We start from the raw sequence: 23,906 nt of genomic DNA on the forward strand, positions 1-23,906 counted from the left end.
TCGCGTTCGTTTACTCTCGTTTGCTCTTCAGCAGCCACACCCTTGGAATACCTGTCATTATGTGTTTGATTGGTCTGGTGCCGAACACACACTTCTAGTTCGAGTATCAATTACCATCACGCACCTGATGTGTATTCTAATTAGCGCCCTTGTGGGCTTTAAGTACCTCGCTCTTCCCCTCTGTCCTTGTCGGGTCGTTCCGTATCATATCTCTATCACCAAGCTCCTTCGGGAGGTTCTCTGTCTTTAGGCTCCTACGGGAGTTTCTGTTTCTGTCTGTATGCTGTTTTATCTCCGGCGTGAGACGAGGTGCAAGCTTTGGCCACCTGTCGCCGTTTGCCTGGAGGGAGACATTGTACTGCGCTCTCTAATCCTCTACGGGAGGTATTCCAGTGTTCCACTTCAGACCTCCGCGCAGCAGACGCGCACCACTCAGACCTCCGCGCAGCAGACGCGCTCTTCACTCCAGACGCGCATCCAGACGTGCATCCAGACCTCCGAGCCAGACGCGCTCTTCACTCCAGACGCGCATCCAGACGCGCATCCAGACCTCCGAGCCAGACGCGCTCTTCACTCCAGACACGCATCCAGACGCGCATCCAGACGCACTCCAGACGCGCATCCAGACCTCCGAGCCAGATGCGCTCTTCACCCCAGACGCGCATCCAGACGCACTCCAGACGCGCATCCAGACCTCCGAGCCTGACGCGCTCTTCACTCCAGACGCGCATCCAGACGCGCATCCAGACGCACTCCAGACGCGCATCCAGACCTCCGAGCCAGACGCGCTCTTCACCCCAGACGCGCATCCAGACGCGCATCCAGACTCCGCGCCAGATGCGCTCTCCGTACCGGCGCGTACTCCAAGCAGACGCGCACCACTCAGACCTCCGCGCCAGATGCGCTCTCCGAGCCTGCGCCCTCCTACTCCTCCCTGTAAGCAGCTCCAGCCCTCGCCCTGTCCAAGGCCTTGACTCTGTTTCTCTCTGTCCCTGTCCAGTTCCTCCTAGTCCTCCTAGTCATCCCTGTCCTGTCCTCCTAGTCCTCCCTGTCCCCAGCCCGCCTCCGCGGGCCTTTGTCCCTGTTTCCCCTCTCTAGTCCTCCTAGTCCTCCCTGTCCAGTCCTTCTAGTCCTCCTTGTCCTCCCTGTCCTGTCCTTCTAGTCCTCCTAGTCCTCCCTGTCCAGTCCTTCGAGTCCTCCTTGTCCTCCCTGTCCCCAGCCCGCCTCCGCGGGCCTCTGTCCCTGTTTCCCCTCTCTAGTCCTCCTAGTCCTCCCTGTCCAGTCCTTCTAGTCCTCCTTGTCCAGTCCTCCTAGTCCTCCCTGTCCAGTCCTCCTAGTCCTACCTGTTCCTGCCTTGTCCCTTGCCCTGGCCCAGTCCGTTAGCCTTCCCTTAGCCTTCCCCTTAGCCAGCTCGCCTCTTAAAGGCACTGTGCCTATTTTCCCAAGTTCATGTTTTCCTGTAATTTGTGTTCTCCCTTAAAGGGACAGTGCCGTTTCCTGTTGTTTTCAATAAATGCCCAGTTCTTGGCTTACTCTCATACCTATCTTGTGTTGTGCGATTGGGGTCGGTTACAAACCATAACAATAGCACAATGTAAATTCTGTTTTATGGTGGATTTCCCTTTAATATTCACTGGTAGGCTATATGTTCCAGTTTTTGTGTGTGTGTGTGTTTTCCCAGTGTTTTACTTTCAATGAAGGTTGGTTTAAAATATTTGGCTCAACTCACTTCTTGTACTGACATTTGAGCTCATGATAATCATAGAGAAGAGTAATAAGGCCATGATAAGAATGTTGTAAAGTCAAATAGCATTTTGAGAATAAAGTGGACATTTTGATATCTTGAATTTATTCAGGAAATGTCTACTTTATTCTCAATTTTAATTTGGTTTATTCTGTTAATTTTCTTTATTCTATAGTTCATTCGCAAAGGATAATGTAACCTTATACACCCCACCAACTTCTACCATTGTTTCTATATTTTCAATAGCTGAACTTTGTGGCAAAGATGCTAGAGTGGATATTCCCAAACAGAATAAATAACATAAAAGCACAAAACTATTTAGCTGGCTAATTATCCTTACAGCAAAGATATTTGTAAAGAAATACTGTAGAAGAAGGGGATTGGTTTTCACTGACAGACTTTGAAGGCTAATATTCCTTTTTTACTACAGAAAAGTAATAGGGCCATGATAAGATTTTTTTTTTTGCATTTTCCTGAGAATAATAGTCACAATTTAGATCCCCCCCCTACTTTAATCTGGATTTTTTTTATTTATTTAGTCTCAAAATAAGGCTGTGATTTTCAAGATTTTTCAAAATCCTTTAATCCTCTTAGTTTCTATATTAAATAACAGTTTGTATACATGTTTTTTTCCACCAAATTGATCAATAAATGACTGGAAATGTGTTAACAACATCTCTACACCCTGTACCCTCATTAGAATGCAAGGAATCAGGATCTATATGCAAATTGGCAACAAGCCCCCATTGATATTATAATGACCAGGAGGAATTCCAAGTTGACAGTTTATATTCTTTCAAGACATGTCAGTACCACTACCTACCATAGAACTATATAAAAGCTGTACCTATTCATCTTTTTGTGTATGCTGAAGGTAAAGGTTGCAAGTTTGGACACATTGGACCATGCTATATATTCAACCTTAGTGACAGCCAGCTAATCAACCAACCCACAAGGGTATGTGAATCAACTCAGACTACCATTGACCTCATCCTGATCTCCGACAAGTCCATGATCTCCAATAAAGGGGTTATAGCATGCGGGTTAAGTGATCATTATATGATATTCTGTACCCGCAAAAAGCTAAAGCAAAAGGCTGGCTGTCACAAAACAGTCACATCTAGAGACCTCAAAACCTACTCTAGCGAGGCCTTTAACCTTGAACTGGAGAGCCTGGACTGGTCAGATGAACTCAATGGTACACTGGTTGAAGAAACCTGGCTTGGCTTCAAAACCAAATTCTCAACAATACTAAACAACATGGCCCCCCTAAGAACCACCAGGGTAAAAAATCGCGCTGAGCCGTGGATGCACACTGAAATACTGACCGCTATGAAAGCCAGAGACAAAAAATGCTCTGAGTTTCGTAAAAGTCAGTCAAAGCCTACCAAAAGCACGAGCAGTGAACTCCAAGCCCACGTGACTGAACTCAAACTAGAAAGAAACAGACTAAGAAATGACGTAAACTCCATGATAAAAACTGCAAAAAAAATTTCATCAATGACAAAACTGAGGAAAACAAAAATAAACCATGTGAACTTTGGAAATTACTCCATAATCAACTAGGCTGCAGTAAAAAACTTAAAACCAGGTTCTCAAACATAAACATAAAGACAGACAACACGCTCATCACAGACAAACTGGATGTAGCCAATTACTTAAACACTTTCTTCACAAACATAGCCACAACACTGGTAAACAAACTACCCTCCCACTCAGGGCAGTATGGGGTAGAACACATAGTAGCATACTACAAGAACCTAGGAGTCCACAAAGACGATTTCAAACTGGAAATGGTAACTACAGATGAGGTACTCAATAAACTGAGCGCCCTCCAACCGAACAAGGCCACTGGCCATGACAACATCCCCTCCAAATTCCTCAGAGACTCAGCAGCCGCCATCACCCCAGTCATCACACACATAATAAACATCTCCATAAAACAGGGACACATCACCAAGGACTTCAAAATAGAGAGAGTAACACCCCTGCACAAAAAGGGCAGCAAATTAGACCCAGGCAACTACCGCCCTGTTTCTATCCTTACATCCATCTCGAAAGTCATGGAAAAAATAGTATACGAACAGGTCGAAAAGTACCTTGTGGATAAAAATCTAATCTACGAATTCCAATCTGGCTTCAGAACATCCCACTCCACTGACACATGCCTTCTCTATTTGAACGACCACATCAAGCAAGAGGTGGACGCAGGCAAATACTGCGGCATGGTCATGCTAGACCTACAAAAGGCCTTCGACACTGTTAATCACACCATTCTGATTGACAAGCTAAAAGCAATTGGTTTTGATAGTTTATCAGTGAGCTGGATACAATCCTACCTGGAGGGGAGAGAACAGATGGTGGAGGTAAACGGTACCCTATCCCCCCCCCCTCACAGTGAACTGTGGTGTTCCACAAGGAAGCATACTAGGACCACTACTGTTCCTAATTTATGCAAATGACATGTCGTCAGCTTGTGACTGCAACTTGTTCCTGTTTGCGGACGACTCAGCCCTGCTGGTCTCTGACAAGAACAATTTACAGGTTGAAAAAACCCTCAGCTCGGAACTAGGCAAAATCTGCATATGGCTCGCCGACAACAAACTATCATTACACATGGGCAAAACAGAGTCCATTCTCTTCGGTTCAAATAACAAACTCAGCAAGACCGACGGCTTCTCAGTTACAGTGGGTGACAATATTGTCACAAGAAAAGATGAAATTACCTACCTGGGTTCCATCCTAGAGGCTAATCTTTCCTGTGACAAAATGGCATCCAATGTAATAAAAAAAGTCAACCAACGAACTCGATTCTTGTACCGGATCTCCTCTCTGGTAAACAAGAATACCCTGAAGACTCTGGCAGGAGCACTCATTCAAGGGTACTACGACTATGCTTGCACCTCATGGTACCAAAGCACCTCAAAGGCACTAAAAACCTAATTACAAACATCTCAAAACAAACTAGTCAGACTACTGCTTGACCTGACTCCTAGAACCCACCTCACCCCTGCACACTTTGCCAACCTATGATGGCTTAGAGTAGACGACAGAGTACAGCAACTTGCAATGGGCCTGGTCTACAAGATACACTACACGACCAAGGTGCCCATGTACATGTCAAAATACTTCCCAAAGGTCAGTGAATACCACGATCACAACACCAGAGGGAGCTCCACAAATCATGTAAAACCCAGATTCGGCTCAAACAAGGGACTAAACACGTTTCGCAATTATGCCACATCAATGTGGAACGCCCTACCCAAAGCTGTAAAGGAATGTGAATCACTACCCACCTTCAAAAACACTCAAAGAACACCTACGGGAGACTGCCATTCGAAACTGGCCCCTACAAATGTCCTAACCCAGTTGTACAATAAAGACCAAGCATGGCTTTGTCAGTATTCCAATGTACCCAACCCCCCCCCCCCCCCCACCTCCAATGTACAGCCCCACCTAACCTACCCAACCTCCTCCAATGTACAGTTTCTATGTCAAATGTATGTCAGTATTCCAATGTACAGTGTCCCCCCCCCCCCACCTCCAATGTACAGCCCCACCCCACCTACCCAACCTCCTCCAATGCACAGTTTCTATGTCAAATGTATATACACTCTTTTTCTGGATTTTTTTAGTATCACAAACAGTACTGTATTTGAAAATCTGGTATGTCATAAATGTATAGATGTAGCAGTATGTCTATCTGTATGTTGTGTGTGTCATATGATGAATTGAAAATGGGGGACCCTGATGGAAACAAGACGAAAGTCTTTCTCAGGTCTGCATCCTTTTAACAATTGTATGTATTGAGTTACTGTACTAGTCTGTACCCATTCTGCAAAAATCAATCAATCAATCAATCACATCATGATCACACACAACTCAGATGTCAGGGAAGTACAGAGAAGCTGTCCATCTCCAAGGGAAGAATATGAAAAAGGTGCTCTGCTGACAAATTCGGCACAAATAACAATCTATATAGTCAAAGCCATGCCCCCAAGAGGAGTTAACCATAAAAAAAAAAATAAAAAAAAAAAAAAACTTTTTGAGTGGAGGGGATCTTTAGCATCTATGTTCACAAACCAGGGGCCTAACATTTTAGAGGATGTAGTCGTATAGCTTTCGGAATGAAATCCCTTGTATATTATATTATAACAAAAACGCTCAAGGGGTAGTTTATAATTGTATAATTGAGCAGAGAGCCCATCATAGCTGCAAGGTAGCTCTAGTGTTTGGATCTCCATGCGGATGTGACATTTCAGAGAGAAGAGCGCGACCGCCATTTTGAGATTTACCTCGACTCAACATCACAAACCACGGGAGCGGGTGAGAGGCACACAGGCTATGACCGGGCACATTTCTACATAGAAACAAGACCTTAGAAATGCGAGGAGGTGCCGTATTTTTTTGTTTATCATATTAGGGTGGTTTGATGTATGGAACATTTTATGTCGGGACCGTGACAACTCAGTCTCGTGTGTAAACTTCTAAATGAGTGCGATTCCGAATTTAGAAGCGGGTTTGAATGGATAGCTTTTTTCTCCGCTCTCCCCCCAGACGAGGGACAATCGGAGGAGCACACTGACTGGGGATATTGCGGGGAAAGTTGTTGAATGTTGTGTCGATAGCAAATTAACATTTGTTTTCCCTGTTATACCTTTTATCTTTAGTTGGCTGCCCACTGCCAGTGTGTCGGGTAGCTAAAACAGAGTGTTTGTTTCTCCGGTTGCAGGTTGTGGTGGTGCAGGTCGTCTTTCTCATCTCGCCTATTGCCCCACATTTCCCGGTGGTAAAGCCGGATTGATTTAGCTAATTCATCGGGCCTCCCGTTTTTGGAGCCCCACTCATCTCCCCACACACCGCCGTCAGCGAATTGCACCCATCAAGGCGCCGAGATTGGGCGAATAGCGAGCAAATACGTCCGCGTTTCTCTGCCTGCTCCCCCGCCGACATCCCCTCCTCGCTCCCCGGCGCTGCCAGCGGACAAGGCCGAGGTCGTGACAGAGCAGGAGGCCCAGCCGCCCAGGCTCGACCTGTCTAGCCCGTCTGCGACACCCCGCCGCCAGCAGCCCAGAACCAGGGTCCCCGCGGATCCGGCCCTGCTGGACAAGGTCGAGGGGAACAAAGATCCCACCAGGCAGCAGCAGCACATCATCACAACAGCTGCCGACATGAACCACCACCACCACACTCAACAGCAGCAGAAAGCCGGCGAGCAGCAGCTTAGTGAACCCGAGGACATGGAGATGGAAGGTAAGACGACGCCACGACGAGCACAATTATTAAACGTCATTTGTTATATTTTTCACTGGTGCATGAGAGAAATGCGTGGACTTGTTTTGGCACAAGCTGAGCTCTACTTTACAGTAAACACCGAGGCCTAAGCTAGCTGGCAGAGCCGGCTGTAATTGTGCTGATGGTGCGTCAATTGCAGCAGACTTGTGTCGCTGACCTCGATAGCGTTAATGTAGCGTTGCCTCACTAACGTACTTTGTTTTTACAATTTCCACTACGTGTTTAAATACCAGGACAAGTGATCGAAACGGGTGTTGTTAATGTCACCCGGACCATAGTGTTACAGACAAGAGCTTAGCCGCTCAAATCAATAATTTTTCACTATGTATTATTATTATTATGGTAACGTTAGTTTTGTAAAAACGTCACTGCAGTTGCCGTGTCGCCATCATTTACAACACATTTTTTTTTGTTGAATTTCACTGTCACTTGGTGTTTACTTGTGGTGGACCATCTAGCTTGTTTGTAATTGAACGTTAGTTAGTAATTATAACATGGCAATTAATAATAGCCCGCTGCTAGGTAACGTACACTTCTTCCTCCGTGTCAGACGGATCATTAATGGGTTAATGTGACAGTTGCAGCAGGCGGGGCTCAGTATCAAAACAAATAACCATCTAGTTATTAAACTGGAATAACATTAGCGAGTCGAGCTGTGACAAGTTGTTGGCAAATCACCTCAAAGCACAGTAAGTTAAGCTATTTGTCTCCGAGCATCGCGTGGCTAGTAAACGTCTGGTTTGGCGAGCAGACTGCGGAGCTGCAAAGTACGTGCTCGGGTTAGCTAGGGGCTCTCTGCGGACTGTGCGCAGGACAGAGTCGGTGAGTGCGGTTGGTGGTAGCTTTTAATTACGATCACCTTTTGAGTCTGATTTTCAAAGTCAAATAAAGTTGGATTAAATAAAATAGTAGAAATGACTTTACTAGCTAACGTTAGCTAGGTAGTTAGCTGACCACCAATGAGCCTACAGGCCCATCCCATAACGTTCACTTGCACCAGCTAGCATGCTAACTAACGAGCTAATGCTAGCTAAGGGGGTGTGTGGTGTTTCAAAATGGCGGCTTGTATTTTTTGTAACGATCGCTTTATGGTTAACGTTCGCTGCTTAGGCCTTTGCTTGGGCATTAGGCTAGTTTGTTTACGTTCGAGGAATGAATGCTTTCAGAAATGTGATTCATTACAGTTGGGCCACAACAACTTAATTGTATATCTAACGTTAAGTTCACTAATTATTATTTTCTCAACAACAACGTGAATTTCTAGCGGGTAGCTAAGCTAGCCAACCAGCGATGGGCCCAACATGGAAGATAACGGCTAGCTGGATGCGTCAATTCTTATTTAGCAATGTTTACACTAGTCCAGTCATTCCATAAGAGAAACACGATACAAAATGACATAGCGATGTAATATTAGTCCTAGTTTCTTTTGTATAGTTAATTGGTTGGCATTAAACTGGTTGGGTAATGGTTAAGTTAGTGAGATTGCTGGCAGCTAGTTGTTGCTGCGGCAGTGAAGGCCCGCATGGGGGGCTCGCCTTGCACTGGCAGGCAGCGCGGGGATTTGCTGCTTCATTGTATGAGAGAACAACGCGTGGGGCTCGCCATTTTTAATGATCTCTGTTTTGTTAGACCAGTTTGCATCCAGGACCACATCTGTCAGCATTTAGGAAACTATTCACCCGCAGAGCGCCCTTCCTAACAGCATTCTACTTATTTATTGCCAATAGACCATGCGAGGCGGGTGGAAGCCCTCAGCATCACTGCGTCATTCAGTCCTTGCGATTTGATGATCTGTTTATCTACACACTCAGCCCCACCCCCAAGCAGCAGACATAGGCCCCAAACGGTAGGCACTAGTCTGCCAGAGTCGACTATAATTCAATTTTATATCTGATATGTTTTTTTTTCTTTTTTTGAGAAACCAAACTACTTTTGTAGCAGGTGCACTCACCACAATACAATTATAAATAGCTCTTCTTCTTGCCCACCTAACCCACTAGAGTAGTCCACTCTTTTAAAGATTTATTTGTTGGCGTTTTTTATTGCTTTATTGCTACTGGGCAGTCCAGTAGATAGAGACAGAGGAGGAATGGGAGACAGAGTGGGGGGAAGACATTCAGGAAATAACGATGGGTTCGGGAATCAAACCCGGGCCGGCTGTGTCGCGGCCGAGCGCGCTATGTGGTTCGCCACTGGGGTGCCCAGAGTAGTCCACTCTTGTTCCCTTCCACTGACCCCCCCCCCCCCCCCCCCTCATTACCTCAGTCGTGGACATCATGATCTCACCATGCTAACCGTAACCAACTACTGCCATATAGCCCTAGTACTTCCTCACCTCTACTAGCCAGCATTATTTGAATGCAAACTACTTAACCCACACCGTATTAACTTTACCGTAGTAGGCTCGGAGATTTGCAGTGATCCCTGAGGAAATGACACAAACTGTTTTAGCTATTTCATCTTGTGCATTATGTTATGGATGTTGCCTACTGACTTTACTGCTTGGGACAGTTGATGCCACAGGGTTGCCATGTATTTATAGCTAGCTTGGTGCATCTGATGGTGTCTTATTTTCCCACATTTCTGTGTTGACGTCCGTTAGGATGCAGGAAGAGTTGGGAATAGTTTTTAACCTTGTGTTTATTGGGAATGATTATTAGGGTATTTCCAAAGCGGTGCCATAACCACATCAATCAGTAGTTCTCCCATAGCATAATCAGTTCACATTTAACATGGAGCCAGGTTGGTTGGCAGTCTATTATTATTATTAGGCTTATTATTGTTATTATTATTTTATGTCTGTTAAATAATTGGTGGTAACAAAAAGGGGTATTTTCCCTATTCATCCTCCTGAAATGATACCCTAATTACAACCATTTCCACTTTTAGGAGAGAGTGACATAGCATGGCCCCCTCTGCCAAGATCAGCTCTGCTGTTATAACCTTGTAACTGTAGGTTAAACACAGATCTGGGGACAGTTTGTGCCTGTCCCAGCTCACCACCAGACATGTCTGTGGGAGATGGCAGCTGATCCCTGTGCTGTGTTGTAGTAGAGTTCCTCTATGAATATTTAAAAAGCTTCACAGTGCTCACCTTGTTTTCTTCCACGTTATCGGAACAAGAGCTAACAAATTTAACCACTGGTATTCTTCCAATTTCACATTTATGTGGAAAAAAGGACATTCCTTGGACATTAAGATAATCAATATGCCTAAACGGAACACATAATCAGAATAAGGTTTATTGCAAACAATGATATTGGTTTGGTGCTTGGTCACACAAAGGGGTAGGCCGGTAGGCCCTGGGTCTCACATTTTTTAGGCTTTGGACTTTTGTTGATGCAGTGTTTCCCACAGGATTTAGTGAGACTGTGGTGGGTGAACCTCTAACCCAGTGGTGCCCAACCAGTCGATCGCGATCGACAGGTAGATCGCGGGCTGATTACAAGTAGATCTTGATTAATAAAATTTGATTATTAAAAAAAAAAATCAACTCTTCCTCTCCTTGTTAACAACGACAAGCAATGCTGTTTGTTATTTAAGATGAGGTCGGACTCAGCACTGACAGATTTGTGTTCATTATGCTGCTTTTATAAAGCCTCAAATGACGGCTTACAATATAAAATTTTGGCTGGTAGCTCTCGGGCTAGGTGGTAAATAAAAAAGTAGATCTTGTTCCAAAAAGGTTGGGCACCCCTGCTCTAACCTCTTTATTTTTTTTGGTACATTTTAAAGTTAAATGCATCAATCTGGTGCACTTTGAGAGCAAAATAAAGAGGCTATATCTATGATTAACTTTGTGCTCAAAACACAAAATCGACTCACTAGACTCGAGCATAGATTTGAGCCATCAAAGAAATGAAGCAAAAATAAAAAAAATATATAGGATTACTATTACGACTACTACCACTGCCAATACTACTGATACCTCCATCTTGGCAAAAAATACGAATAATAAAAAAAAAAAACGGATAATGTTACATGCTCGGCCGGTTTGACTATAGTATTTTTATGATTTACCAGAAGTGCTGAGTCCAATGTAGTCTGGTGAAAACGCACCTTATCATCCATAAGTGTGATCGTTTTGTCCTCTTCATAATAATCTCCAATAGTTCGCTCGCCATTGCATAGGGCCATAGGCAGTCCGCAGGCTAGTGGCCTGTGCCCAGCAGTGAGTGAGCAAACCCCCCCCCCCCCACAGTAAACTAGCCCAGTTCAAAAGGTAGGCGATACTGCCACCTATCGGGATTCGATCGTAATTTTTTTTAGGGATGCACGATATTGCTTTTTTGACACCGATACCGATAAATTTATGCTCCTCAAGCCGATAACCGATATCGATAACCGATATTTATTGTATTATAATTTTTTTTTTAACATGAAACAAAACATATCACAATACAATAATAATACATAAAAAGACTTCCCAGGACAATAACTTAACACCAACTTAAATGTGACCTAACCAGACAACAGAAACAAAAGCCAAGACAACAGTTTTGACTGATAAAGTGACCATATTTATTTTTCCAAATGAAAATTCACAATCCGTCAACAGCTTGTGGTGCATCCAACCTAAGACGCTCGAAGCTTTTTGTTCTTCTTTTTTCAAAGCGGAGCCTTGATAAAGAGGCTTTGAGTGGACACATCACCACCACAACAACGGGTCACCTGCGGCATCACCATCATTAGCATAGTTTGCTAAATTAAAGAAGTTTGACAGAAGGGCAACCAGCCAGGCAGCGCCGTTATCTCACGGGACGAGTAGCTACATTAGTTAGCCAACAACCAGCCAGGCAACGCCGTTATCTCCCGGGACGAGTAGCTTCATTAGTTAGCCAGCAACCAGTCAAGCTAACGTTAGCATTTGGGAGATCCAGCAGCTTGTCGATGTGCTAATAGCCTCAGCAACCTAACGTTAGCTGGCTCCAGCAGATCGACAAGCTGCTGGAGCCAGCTAACGTTAGCTTGCTGAGGCTATTAGCACATCGACAAGCTGCTGGATCTCCGCGACGCTGAACTGCATGCGCCGGTCTGTCTGTCCGTTGTGGCGGTGGTGATGCCGCAGATGACCCGTCGGGCTGGATGTATTGCAAGTTGTTGCCCTTTTCCCTCCTTCTGGAACGTCTGCATTGCATTTATTACAAATAGCAAGCGATCTTTTTACTCTGAAACTCCGAGTACCGACGCGGCCATCTTTGTTGTTAACTTGCGTGGCTACGTCACAGCCAAGTAAGGGAGCGCTGGATTTGTGTAAAACGCCCTGTTCCTAAACCACACGCTGTCAGTCGTAGCACAGTACTGACAAAACGGGAGGAGCCTTTAGTCAAAACAAACGCACTTCATTCCATTTCACCCACACGGCATTTTTTTTACCAAAAAATATATTAAATTATCGGAGCTATTAATAACGTTATCGAGTTTATCGGGATGACGTCATAATTGCTGATATCGGCCCGATAATTATCGTGCATCCCTAATTTTTTTGTTTATCCACTTTTTCTCCTTATTTTCAATTTTTCTCCCATCCCAATTTCGCCTTGCCAATTCTCCCTTCAATTATCCCCTCCCCTGTCTCGAACGTTGCTAGACTATGCCTCCCACTGGTCGGCTGCAGTGAGGACCAAGCCTTGCATCACGTGTCCCCTCCGGTACACAAGGAGGCAGCTGTCGCATCTTTTCACCTGAACAGCGCGATCTCTCAGTGGCGAGGAGTAACACGTGGGAGGCTCACGCTGCCCCGATACTTCCTGATTCTGCTGCACAGGCGCACCAACCGACCTGTAGGAGTCGCTGTCCACAACTTCCAATCCCCACCCATCGGCTTTCCCACCCCTAACACTGCCAATTGTGTTAGTATGAACGACCGGCCAAGCCGGTAGCAACGCCGAGAGCTGGGCTCGATACCAGCATCTCCTGCGTTATTTCGTCATTTCAATTCAAATTCACTCAGAGGTACCAGGATCACACAACAAGGTCCAGCTGACTGTTTAGTATAATAATAATAGAAAAAAAGAAATAAAACCGAGTATACTCATTTTTGGTGTTCAATGACATCGTCCCCGACGGAGCGGTGTGACGGGGAGCTCGGATGTGTTTCGCTTGCTGGTGTTATTAGCATTAGCTGAAAAGCCTCCTAGTTGGAACTACATCCGTCATCCGCTTTAACGTTACATCAAATCCTGTCCTTTCTCGAGGACCTGACACTGGCCGTCTATCAACAATATTGCACCCACAGCGAATTGGAATTGGAAGCCAAGTAGCTACCGACTAGCATTGGCCGACTAACGTTATCAAATATAAATGTGAAGAACCCTGTGGGGAAGACAAGCTAGTAAACGAGGGTTAGCTAGCTTAGCTGATAACGGTACCTTGGCTAAAGTTGGCCACAGTTGGGGCTATTCCTAATCCAGCAATAATGGCTGCAGACCTGCAAGCACAGTACAACAAGTTGGCACAGGATATTCCAAGGTAAATAACTTTCCCCCCAGTAACGTTACTTTGTCTTTCAATCTAGCTCACGTTAACTTGCTAACTTAAGTGTCGTCGCTGACCGACCTCTCGCACACAGGCACGCAATTAATGACATGTTGCCGGACAGCCATACTAGTGACAATGTTTAGCTTGTAGTGTCGAAGGATAGGAGTCTGAATCTCAAAAGAGAACATTGAATATTTATTGTGCATCGAAAATCACAACATACACCTGTCTTGTTACTAGCTAACTGAACCGGTGCCGACAGGATAGCTATAACGTCAGTGCAGAACCAATGTCCCAACAACAGTTCCGTGGGTGAATTATGTCTAATCAGCTAGTCATAGTTTTCCCATACAACATGGCAAATGCCCTAACTCATTGAGCACAGTTGTCAATTAATGATACTAATCTATACAATCACCTGTTGTTGAATAAATACCATTACTTTCTAGTTATTACAAGAAAACATTATGTAAAACAGTATCTGTAGTAGGGGTGGACGGTAGGGCTGGGTGATGAAACGATAACTATAATTATCGTGATATATTTTAATAATCGATAACTATTGATAATACAATTTTTTTTTTGTGACCTGCAACATGGCAGTTTTAAAACCAGAGACGGTGGACAGACTTGTCTTTCTTGCCTGCAACTTAAAGTAATGGCTTTGCTTGTCCAAATGACAATACTGACCAAATAGATTTTTTTGTCCATTTATTTAGTTTACTTTCTAATTTTAAAATACAGTTTGAAACTAGGGATGCCCCGATCACGTTTTTTGCCACCGATACCGATCACCGATCGTCGTGAGCCATATCGGCCGATACCGATCGTTTTTGATTAAAAAAAAAGTAAAAATTATTTTATATTTTTATTTTTATAAAATATATCTTATATAATTAGACTTGTACTTGTATTATCTGCGAGACATCGCCACCATGCAACAAGCTCCACTGTCTGTGTGTACTCGAGTAGCCTCCAGCTACGGCCAGGATTCTCCGGAGCTGCAGCTGGACCCTATTGATCACATTCAACAACATGCCCTCAGCTCGAATACGCATCGAATGAGTGTTATAAAACATTGATATCAGGAGCTATCTGTGGCTACTGCTGGCCGGCTATATAACGTTGATACAGCGCCTCAGTGAACTATTTAGTTCAGTGGGACATTTAGTTTTGAACAGTGAGCTGGCGTCAGCTAACGTGAGCTAGCGGAGGTATCATACACGTCTCTACCAGACTTGCTGGAGTGTTTGTTGATGTCAGGAGCTATCAGTAGCTGGCCGGCTAGATACCGTTCGGTTAGACAATGCCTCATGTATTGGACTGGAAGTGAATGGTTGACTGGGTCATTTTGTAACGGTAGCTAACGTTAGCTCAGGGAGGTCCCGTCCCACTAGACTAGACCCGTGTTTACATGCGTGCGGGAGGGGCTGGAGGGAGAAGCAGACGCCGCACCACTGTGTGCAGCTCCCGGTGTCTGAGACAGGACTCAGCGAGTGAGATCGGTTTTGACGATCCGTGAAAATAAAGCATTATCACTGATCACCGATCGCATTTTTATACTGATTATCGGCCGATAACGATCGGTGGCAGATCGATCGGGGCATCCCTATTTGAAACCGTCTGTACACAGTAGGCTATGTGTGCTAGCAGAGCTAGTCTCCAGTCACGGTGCACATGTGCGGTGGTATGTCCACCAAAAAAGCGCCAAAAGATAGAAAAGAAACTAGCAGAGCCAGAACTATTCAACTCCCCTGGAGCCACAGCCAGCAGAGAAGCCCGTTTACTTTCAAACCAGCTGCAGCCTGAGAACTGGAGTGTGAGGGGCTGTAACACTAATCATGGCGGCAATGACAAAGAATTGCTGCAAAATAAACATACATCTGTTGTTAAATTTTTTTTTTACTTTTTATTTTTTAATACTTATAACAATATCGATTATCGATATCGAGTGATATGATAACATTATCATATCGTTATCGTGATATCATTTTTGGCCATATCGCCCAGCCCTAGTGGACGGTATACGGTATAAACGGTATGAATTTGCGCTACGGTATGGATTTTGACTATACCTTTTGACCAGTAGACTAGAGCAGCTATTCACAGCAGTAGCAATGACGTTAATGTTACTTGACGATTCACTCGACGTTTGCAGTGTGTTTAATTGTATTGCGTTTTTCTCCACTTGCTCACGGACCTTGCCATATCGTTTTGGCATTTCAATTTGAGGAGGCTGAGAGGAGACTTGCTTTAGCGCAGCAATGGGCTAACGTTAGCCGCTAATGTTCTAACGCGACTCCGCGGCACCAGTTCCATTAGTAAGGAAAGGGGGGGGGTTATATTGACTAGGCTTGACAACAGAGGTTCAAAGATAACATCACATTTATTCGCTATTCGTTTCTTTATATCGCGTTATCCATCGGGCTGCTCCCGTTTCCAACTCTTGTGTTGACAATGACATCCTGGTGTGACATCATCAACTACGGCAACGTAGGACGCTCAAACCTCATTCTGTAGCTGTAAAAAAAAAAAAGAAAAAAAAAAAATTATATATAAAAATGTGCACTGGTATCGGATCAGTACTTGGTATTGGCCGATACTAGGGGTGTAACGATGCATCGATTAATCGAAATGCATCGATTCTAATGTGATGATTCAACTGCATCGATTTGAAAATGTTAGAATCGATTATAATCTAAATTAAAAAAAAAAAAAATTTGGTATGTATTGTTTTTATTTACCTATAGTAGGGGTGGACGGTATGGTCTAAAATTTATATCACGGTATAATTTGAAGCATAGACAGTAACGGTATATATCACGGTATCAGTGTTTCTGTTAGAATAATTTTTTTTGCCTGATAGGCAGGCTATATAAAGAATGACATCCTCAAGGCATGTAGATTTATAATATTTTAACTTAAAACTAGGCTACTTTTGCGTATAAAGTCATTATATTTCAAATAAAATAAGTCCCGAGTCGAGACTCCTGCTCCCATTGCAAACAGCGGGGCTGGATTTTGCTAGAAGCATATGTAGCCGCAGAGCCAGGGGCTCTTTCAGGTCATTCATTTCAGCCGTTGGGTGGGGGGGCGCTGTTTGACGGGCCTGTGACCAGACCTGAAAGAGCCCCTGGCTCTGCGGTTCTGCAGCTGCATGCTATTCGCAAATCCACTGCTGCAGCCGTCCTCCCGGCTCTCGCTGCTGCCGTCGTTATCATAACACTACACACATATCGTAATGTTTACAGCAAACTGTAGTTGATCACCAGGTATGTTTTATTAACTTAGAATAATTCATATAAGAAAAACGATAGGGAAATATCTTACCTTTCTCCACTGGTTAAAAATGCCAGGAACTGAAATTGAAACTTGCTGTGCGCCGCGGTGATATGTGTTTATTATGAAATGACAATTGCGTGTTGACACGCCCACTGCGCGAAGCCTCCTAAATAACTTTTTCCAGTTTGCACATATCTATTATCTATGACTAATTCTATCTATTTTTAGGGGCAAATGCGATTGAAATAGTCGCGCTGTGGTTACATGACGTCATTGCTATTTTAGAGCTGCTCTACCGGTTACACGGTATAGTCAAAACCCATACCGTAGAGCAAATTAATACCGTTTATACCGTATACCGTTTATACCGTCCACCCCTAGGTGGGAATCACCAGTTTCATCACGATACGATACGATTACGATTGAACACAATCAGTAACATTTAAATCAACAACAAAAAAGGCAATGGAAATATCATTTGACATTTTTATTTTTGAGCTCTTCCAGACATTTAAATGAAAAACAATCTATTGTTTTTAATACAAATAGACCTCCTGTTCACTGTTTTTGGTTAGTTTTTCTTTTTTTTCCGATATTAATATCCTATTCACTGTCACAGAGAAGACGGGAAGAATAGCCCCAGCACTGCTGTGGCTAACAGGGATCCAAATAAACATAAACAGAGCTGTATTTTGGCTGGAAAAGGCATATTGGGAGTCCGAAGGTGCAGTACCGGCCAGATCCTGTTAGTGGGGCTATTTCGAGAATGCACCCTCCTTCCCAGTCCCCACTTCTCTCTGCCTATTAGGGGTGTAACGGTACGTGGATACGTACTGTACCGCGTCAATGTGGTCCTCCGGTACAGTACGGGCTGTGCACCGTACGATTGCAACGGTATGGTCAACCTTTTTTTGCGGAACTTAAATCCCCCCGGCCCCACGTAATTTATCAACAACACTGCGGTCTGCTGTGAGCATTATAAAACAAACGTGTGTTTAACCGACCGTGAATTAAAGTGTCAATGCTGTTTGTCATTTTAACAGCAGATACTTTCTTAAATACCATCCTCCCGACAGAGCGCTGTTGACGGGGAGCTCTGATGGGTTCGCTTGCTGGTGTTATTAGCATTAGCTGAAGAGCTAACCGAAAAGCTAGTTTTAGCTTTAATGTTACCATGACTAAAGTTGGGGCTATTCATAATCCAGCAATAATGGCTGCAGTGCAGACCTGCAAGCAAAGTACAGCAAGTTGGCACAGGAGTATTCCAAGGTAAATCACTTTTTCACCAGTAACATTATATTGTCTTGTTTCCATCTAACGTTAGCTCATGCTAACTTAGCTCACGCTAACGTGGTCACTGATCGACCTCTCGCACACAATTAATGACATGTTGCGGACAGCCATATCGGTGACAATGTTTAGCTTTTAGTGCCAAATGATAAGAGTCTGAGGCGGAGTCTCAAAAGAGAATGTTGAATATTTATTGTGCAAAAATCACAACAGATCCTCTGTGCTACTTCACCGGAGCCTGTAGACTGAGTAGGGTATATCTGCAGAGCCACTGGGTAGCGAGTGCAAAGTGAGTGGATCATTGGAGTAGGGTATATCTGCAGTGCTGCAGCCCCATAATACAGTATCATTAATCAATCACCTGTTGTTGAATAAATACCATTACTTTCTAGTTATTACTAAAAAACAGTATATATAAAACAGTAGCTGTATATATATATATATATATATAAAAAAAAAAGTATAATTTATATAATTTAATTTTAAATTAATTTTTTTTAATGCATGCACTGGTATCCCCCCCCCCCCCCCCCCACTGTACAGAAAAAAAATACCGAACCGTGACTTAAAAACCGAGGTACGTACCGAACCGTGGATTTTGTGTACCGTTACACCCCTACTGCCTATGGCTCTGGGTTAGCTTACGCTAACATAACGTTATTTTCTATCTTTAACGCGACGTGGGCATAATGGAATGGCGAGGATTGCAAAGCAGGTTAGATGCATTTGACCCGTGGCGGAATAAAACAGCAGGGACATGTTTTGGGTTGCAGAATAGGCACACTAGCCTTGCTCTAGTGACGCTCTAGACGCTAATGCTGTGTGCTGTTGATCCGAGCCGAGCGGATACGAGGGATTTTCAAGAGTATCGCAATATGAATCGTTTTTTTTTTTACGTTGCATCGATCCTATTTGATTATTTATAATGGATCGATATATCGATCTGGATTGATGTATCGTCCCACCCCTAACCTATAGTCCATTCATGCTGAGTGAATCAGTTCCCCCAGCCACATTTGTGTATTCAAATTTTTTTGGGGAATTAACTGGTGTATCGAAAATTAATCTAATCGAATCGTGGTCAAATGACGACATTTCATGATGCATTGAATCGTTGCCTGAATAATCGTAAATCGTTGGGAGGTCGCATCGTTACACCCCTAGCCGATACGCAAGTTCAGGTATCGGTATTGGGAAGGAAAAAATGGTATCTGAACATCTCTATTCATAATACAACGTTTCCGAATGGACGTTTGGATTAAACTAAGTGTATGCACTATGCAGTGATACTGATGCTTTCCCAGAGGAACACAAGTTACTTAACGTTACACAGGTAAGTTATGTTATGCACGTTAATTAAGCTACGCAGAGCGCAGCCCTTTAGGTTGCTAATGTTAAGATGGCAGGAGCCGCCGGCCAACAAAGATGTTTCAACTAATGTATGAATGGATTATCATCCAAACATTTTTGAAGCCTCCCGTTACCAATGTTCCCTCTAATTATTTTTTGGTCTGAGCAAACACTCAAACCTCCTGAGCAGACATCAGCAACTACTGAGCAACATACGTCACCTGCCGTTTAACCGGTTAGTTGATGAGCGGCGGTTTTTAAAAAATCTGAGAATCTTAATTTCCCTTAATGTCTAACATAAAAATATATACATTTTGCTGATACACAGAAATAATACAAAAAGGCATATTATATTCCATAATCAAATATTTATTTGACCATTGATTGACGATACAGAGCATAGTCCTTACTTTGGCGGCGGCGGTGTCAGTCGTGTCACTAACTTTTGTCTTTTTAGGAGGCTGACTAGTCATTATTTTATTAAGTGAATTATAATGCGACTTCAAGGGTGACCATATTGTGATTTTTTTAAAAGAGGACACTCTGCCTTCAGCCTCAAGATACTTAATCAAAGTTTACTCAAAGATGCCTTATCATTATAATATATTTAAAGTATACCTCCCTCTGTATGGATATAAAATTATTGTTTATATTATTTTATATAACAAAATAATATCTCTCTATAACCAAAGTTACTCAACATGCTGTATTATGCCTAAAGTAATCTATCTGACAAATCTCAAGAAAATAACTAAATCAACCTATGACAAAATAATATATATTTTCAAGTCTTACTGGACAAAATAAATAACAAGAAAAATATGATGTAATGTTCTAAATAATACCTCTTCTGTATTAGAAAATCCAGCTTTAAAAAATATATCTTTATCTTTTCAATGTAATGTAAATTATAAAACAGTAACCTCACAAAAATACTAATTTAAAAGTGCACTATGCAGTTTCAGATTTGTTGCAATTAGTGTACTAAACTAATTTATTACACACATAATCCTTATGATTGTATCATAAGCATCTTATCAAACCAAAACATAATTTTGAGGCATCAAAATAGTTTTCAATTATTTTCTTTCTCTCTCTGTATAGCTGCATTCTTCAATCAATTTGGTCAACTTTGCCATCAAACTCTCGCCTCGCACTGCTTTGTTTGTAATGTTTTGCTGTGTCCATGTGAGCTTTGAGATCGCCAGCACCTTTATTAGACACATATGGTCAAGTAGGGCTGGGCGATATGACGATATTATATAAATATCGGGTACAGTTCATTAACGATACACTTTTTAAACGTATCATGGATATCGTGATGTTTTGACCAAGAGGCTTGTGTCGCGTCAATCTGGTCCACACGTTGACACTTTTGAACAGCGCCGCCCCACACACACACTACTGCATCAAAAGTTACTACTTATGATAACAAAGGCATTTGTTTTGTGGCATTAACGTTATATAGTTACACTTTCAATAACATCAGCGTATTTACATAGCAACGACCGAGGTCGACCTAGATATAGCAAGCGTTAGTCGTTCATATCTCAGCCCGTGCTGACTCAGTTGTGCCCATTCTGCGGTCTGTTAATAAAGTTTTCAATCAGACAGATGTATGGAAACGGCTTTTATTATAACATCCGTTGCAGTAAAATCATTATGCCTCCAGTCGTTTAGTCCTTCTGCGGAGCTAAAAGCTAAACGTCGGCCGCGGCGAGCTGCCATTGTTATTGTCATTGAGCTCTCCAATGGCGGAAGTAAAAAATGAATACGCGCTTGCCGATTGGTGCTAAGAACAGCAGGGCGGGTGCAAGCGATGTGACGTAATTGGCAGACGCGACTGTCAATCAAAATGATTCTGTTTGCCGACTGAATGAATGAGAACGTTATTAACAGATTGCAGCATGGGTACAGTACAGCTCAATACAACAACAGTCAACAGTGGACTGGAGGATGCAGACTAGAGATGTTCCGATACCATTTTTTCCTTTCCGATCCGATTCCGATACCTAAGCTTTGGGTATCGGCCGATACCGATACTTATCCGATACCAGTGCATACATTAAAAAAATTAAAAAATATTATATAAATTATAAAACGTTTTTTTTTTTAATACAGCTACTGTTTTATATATACTGTTTTTTAGTAATAACTATAAAGTAATGGTATTTATTCAACAACAGGTGATTGTATAGATTAGTATTAGTATCAGTAATTGAAAACTATCTCAATGAGTTCACCCACGGAAAGGTTGTTGGCACATTAGTTCCACACGGACATTATTCGTTGCTGCACTTGCTTCCACAAGAAGGCTCCGTTTAGTACCAGAGGCTCTGCTCTGTTGTTGTGATTTTTGCACAATAAATATTCAACATTCTCTTTTGAGACTCCGCCTCAGACTCTTATCATTTGGCACTAAAAGCTAAACATTGTCGCCGATATGGCTGTCCGCAACATGTCATTAATTGTGTACGCGACGTGCAATTGTGCAATGACAACGTTACCGTGAGCTATGTTAGCTAGCATGAGCTACCGCTATATGGAAAGACTGTAACGTTACTGCCGGTGACATTGTGATTTAACTTGGAATACTCCTTTGCCAACTTGCTGTACTTTGCTTGCAGATCTGCAGCCATTATTGCTGGATTATGTGAATAGCCCCAACTTTAGCCAAGGTAACGTCAAAGCTAGCTTTCGGTTAGCTGTTCAATGCTAATAACACCAGCCACCAAGCGAACTCATCAGAGCTCCCCGTCAACAGCGCTCCCCGTCAACAGCGCTGTCGGGACAATGGCATTTTAAGAAAGTATCTGCTCTGCTGTTAATGGCAATTGACATTTTAATTCACGGTCGATTAAGCACACGTTTGTTTTATAATGCTCACCCAGCGAAGTATGAGTATATAAAGTATCTACAGAGCCCAACGTCCGCAGTGTTGTTGATAAATTACGTCATGGTATCGGAGCGCAACATTAGAGGGTACTCGCCGATACCGATACCAGCATTTTAGGCAGTATCGGCGGCATTTCCGATACTGGTATCGGTATCGGAACAACTCTAATGCAGACCAGAGAAAGACTTTCGTCTTGTTTACATCAGGGTCCCCCATTTTCAATTCATCATATTTCGTATCTAAATCATATAATATCTCATTGCTAAATATATGCAATATATAATCTAATAATCCAATAATCTAAATCTAATATATAATATAAAAATGCTAAATGCATGGGTATTTTATTTTGTCTTTAATGTTAGCTTGCAAACTCAAATACTGTCTTGGTAAGCCTCATAATGAATTGTTTGGGGGAAAAAAAGAAAAACATCGTGATGCGTATCGTGCAGCGTTTCCGTTAGCCGGTAATTACCGGTATTTTACCGGCAAAATCTGTTTAAGTCCGACATATTTGATCTCTCCGGTCTTAATGTCCGGTGAAAATAATTCCCTGAGTCTAAGCACAATTTGATTATTTGAATTGTATTAAAATAGGCTAAAATTAAATAGCCTATGCGATGAACGAAACGATCATTACATTTGTTTCCTCGTTGCTTCTAATAATGACAACGACGTTGTCGGCGAGAGCTTAGTGCTGGGTGTGCGGACTTTTCTGAAGCTGTAGAGCCGCAGTACCAGCAGTACAATGCAATATTCCAGCAGTACTCCAATTCAGCCATTTTCAGCCAATGTTGGGTGGGGGGCGCTGTTGTGCGGTTCCCAGAAAAGAGCCAATAACAGCTGAACAGCTGCTCTGCAGCGCCATACTCTTTGCAAATAAGTCGTTGCGAGGTGGAGAGAGTCGTCACGCAAACCACGATAATGTTGCCGTCTCTCTGCTTTCTCAGTTCTTCGCTTGATATAATTAATACAAATGTCCAATATAACGGAATTCGTTAGCTCATAAAAATGTGATTATAACAGACTGCTGTTTAGTGTCGGACCGACTGCCCACTATTTTATTTCAAGTCGGCAGCAGCACGGAGTATCGAGGGACTTATTTTATTTGGAATATATTAATGACTGTATACGCAAAAGTAGCCTAGTTTTAAGTAATAATATTATAAATCTACATGCCTTGAGGATGACATTCTTTATATAGCCTGCCTATCAATTGTTTTAAAGCTAAATAAACTATGACCGGAATTAATCTCATTTGTCCGGTAGATTGAAATCTTGCAGGTCACGGAGACCGGCAACAATTTTTTCTAACGGAAACCCTGGTATCGTGTATCGCCGAAAGGTCAGAAAATATCGTGATATCATATTTAGGCCATATCGCCCAGCCCTACTGCAGACCTGCAAGCAAAGTACAGCAAGTTGACAAAGGAGTAGTCTAACGCAAATCACATTTTCACCAGTAACGTTAGTCTTGCATCTAATAGCTAATAACGTAGCTACGTTAGCTGCCCGGCCCGCCGACCGGCGCTCCACGCATGACCAAATGAGACATAATGATTTTACTGC

General features: G+C 43.0%; 1 protein-coding gene across 6 annotated transcripts in view; it reads left to right on the forward strand.

Annotated features, from left to right (window-relative positions):
* The first annotated feature begins 6,540 nt into the window (after positions 1-6,540).
* Positions 6,541-23,906, forward strand: part of usp7 (ubiquitin specific peptidase 7 (herpes virus-associated)) — a 137,602-nt gene continuing 120,236 nt past the window's right edge. For 4 of the 6 annotated variants that reach the window (XM_084329456.1, XM_084329458.1, XM_084329459.1 and 1 more), the window contains exon 1: positions 6,780-6,997. In XM_084329456.1, the coding sequence (XP_084185582.1) occupies positions 6,916-6,997 (82 nt within the window). In that variant the 5' untranslated portion in view covers positions 6,780-6,915. Of the gene's footprint in view, positions 6,998-23,906 lie in introns of all 6 variants that reach the window. The other 2 variants (XM_084329460.1, XM_084329461.1) reach the window with 1 other exon arrangement.

The sequence above is a fragment of the Notolepis coatsorum genome (genome assembly GCF_963971535.1).
Source record: "Notolepis coatsorum genome assembly, chromosome: 14".
NCBI lineage: Eukaryota > Metazoa > Chordata > Actinopteri > Aulopiformes > Paralepididae > Notolepis > Notolepis coatsorum.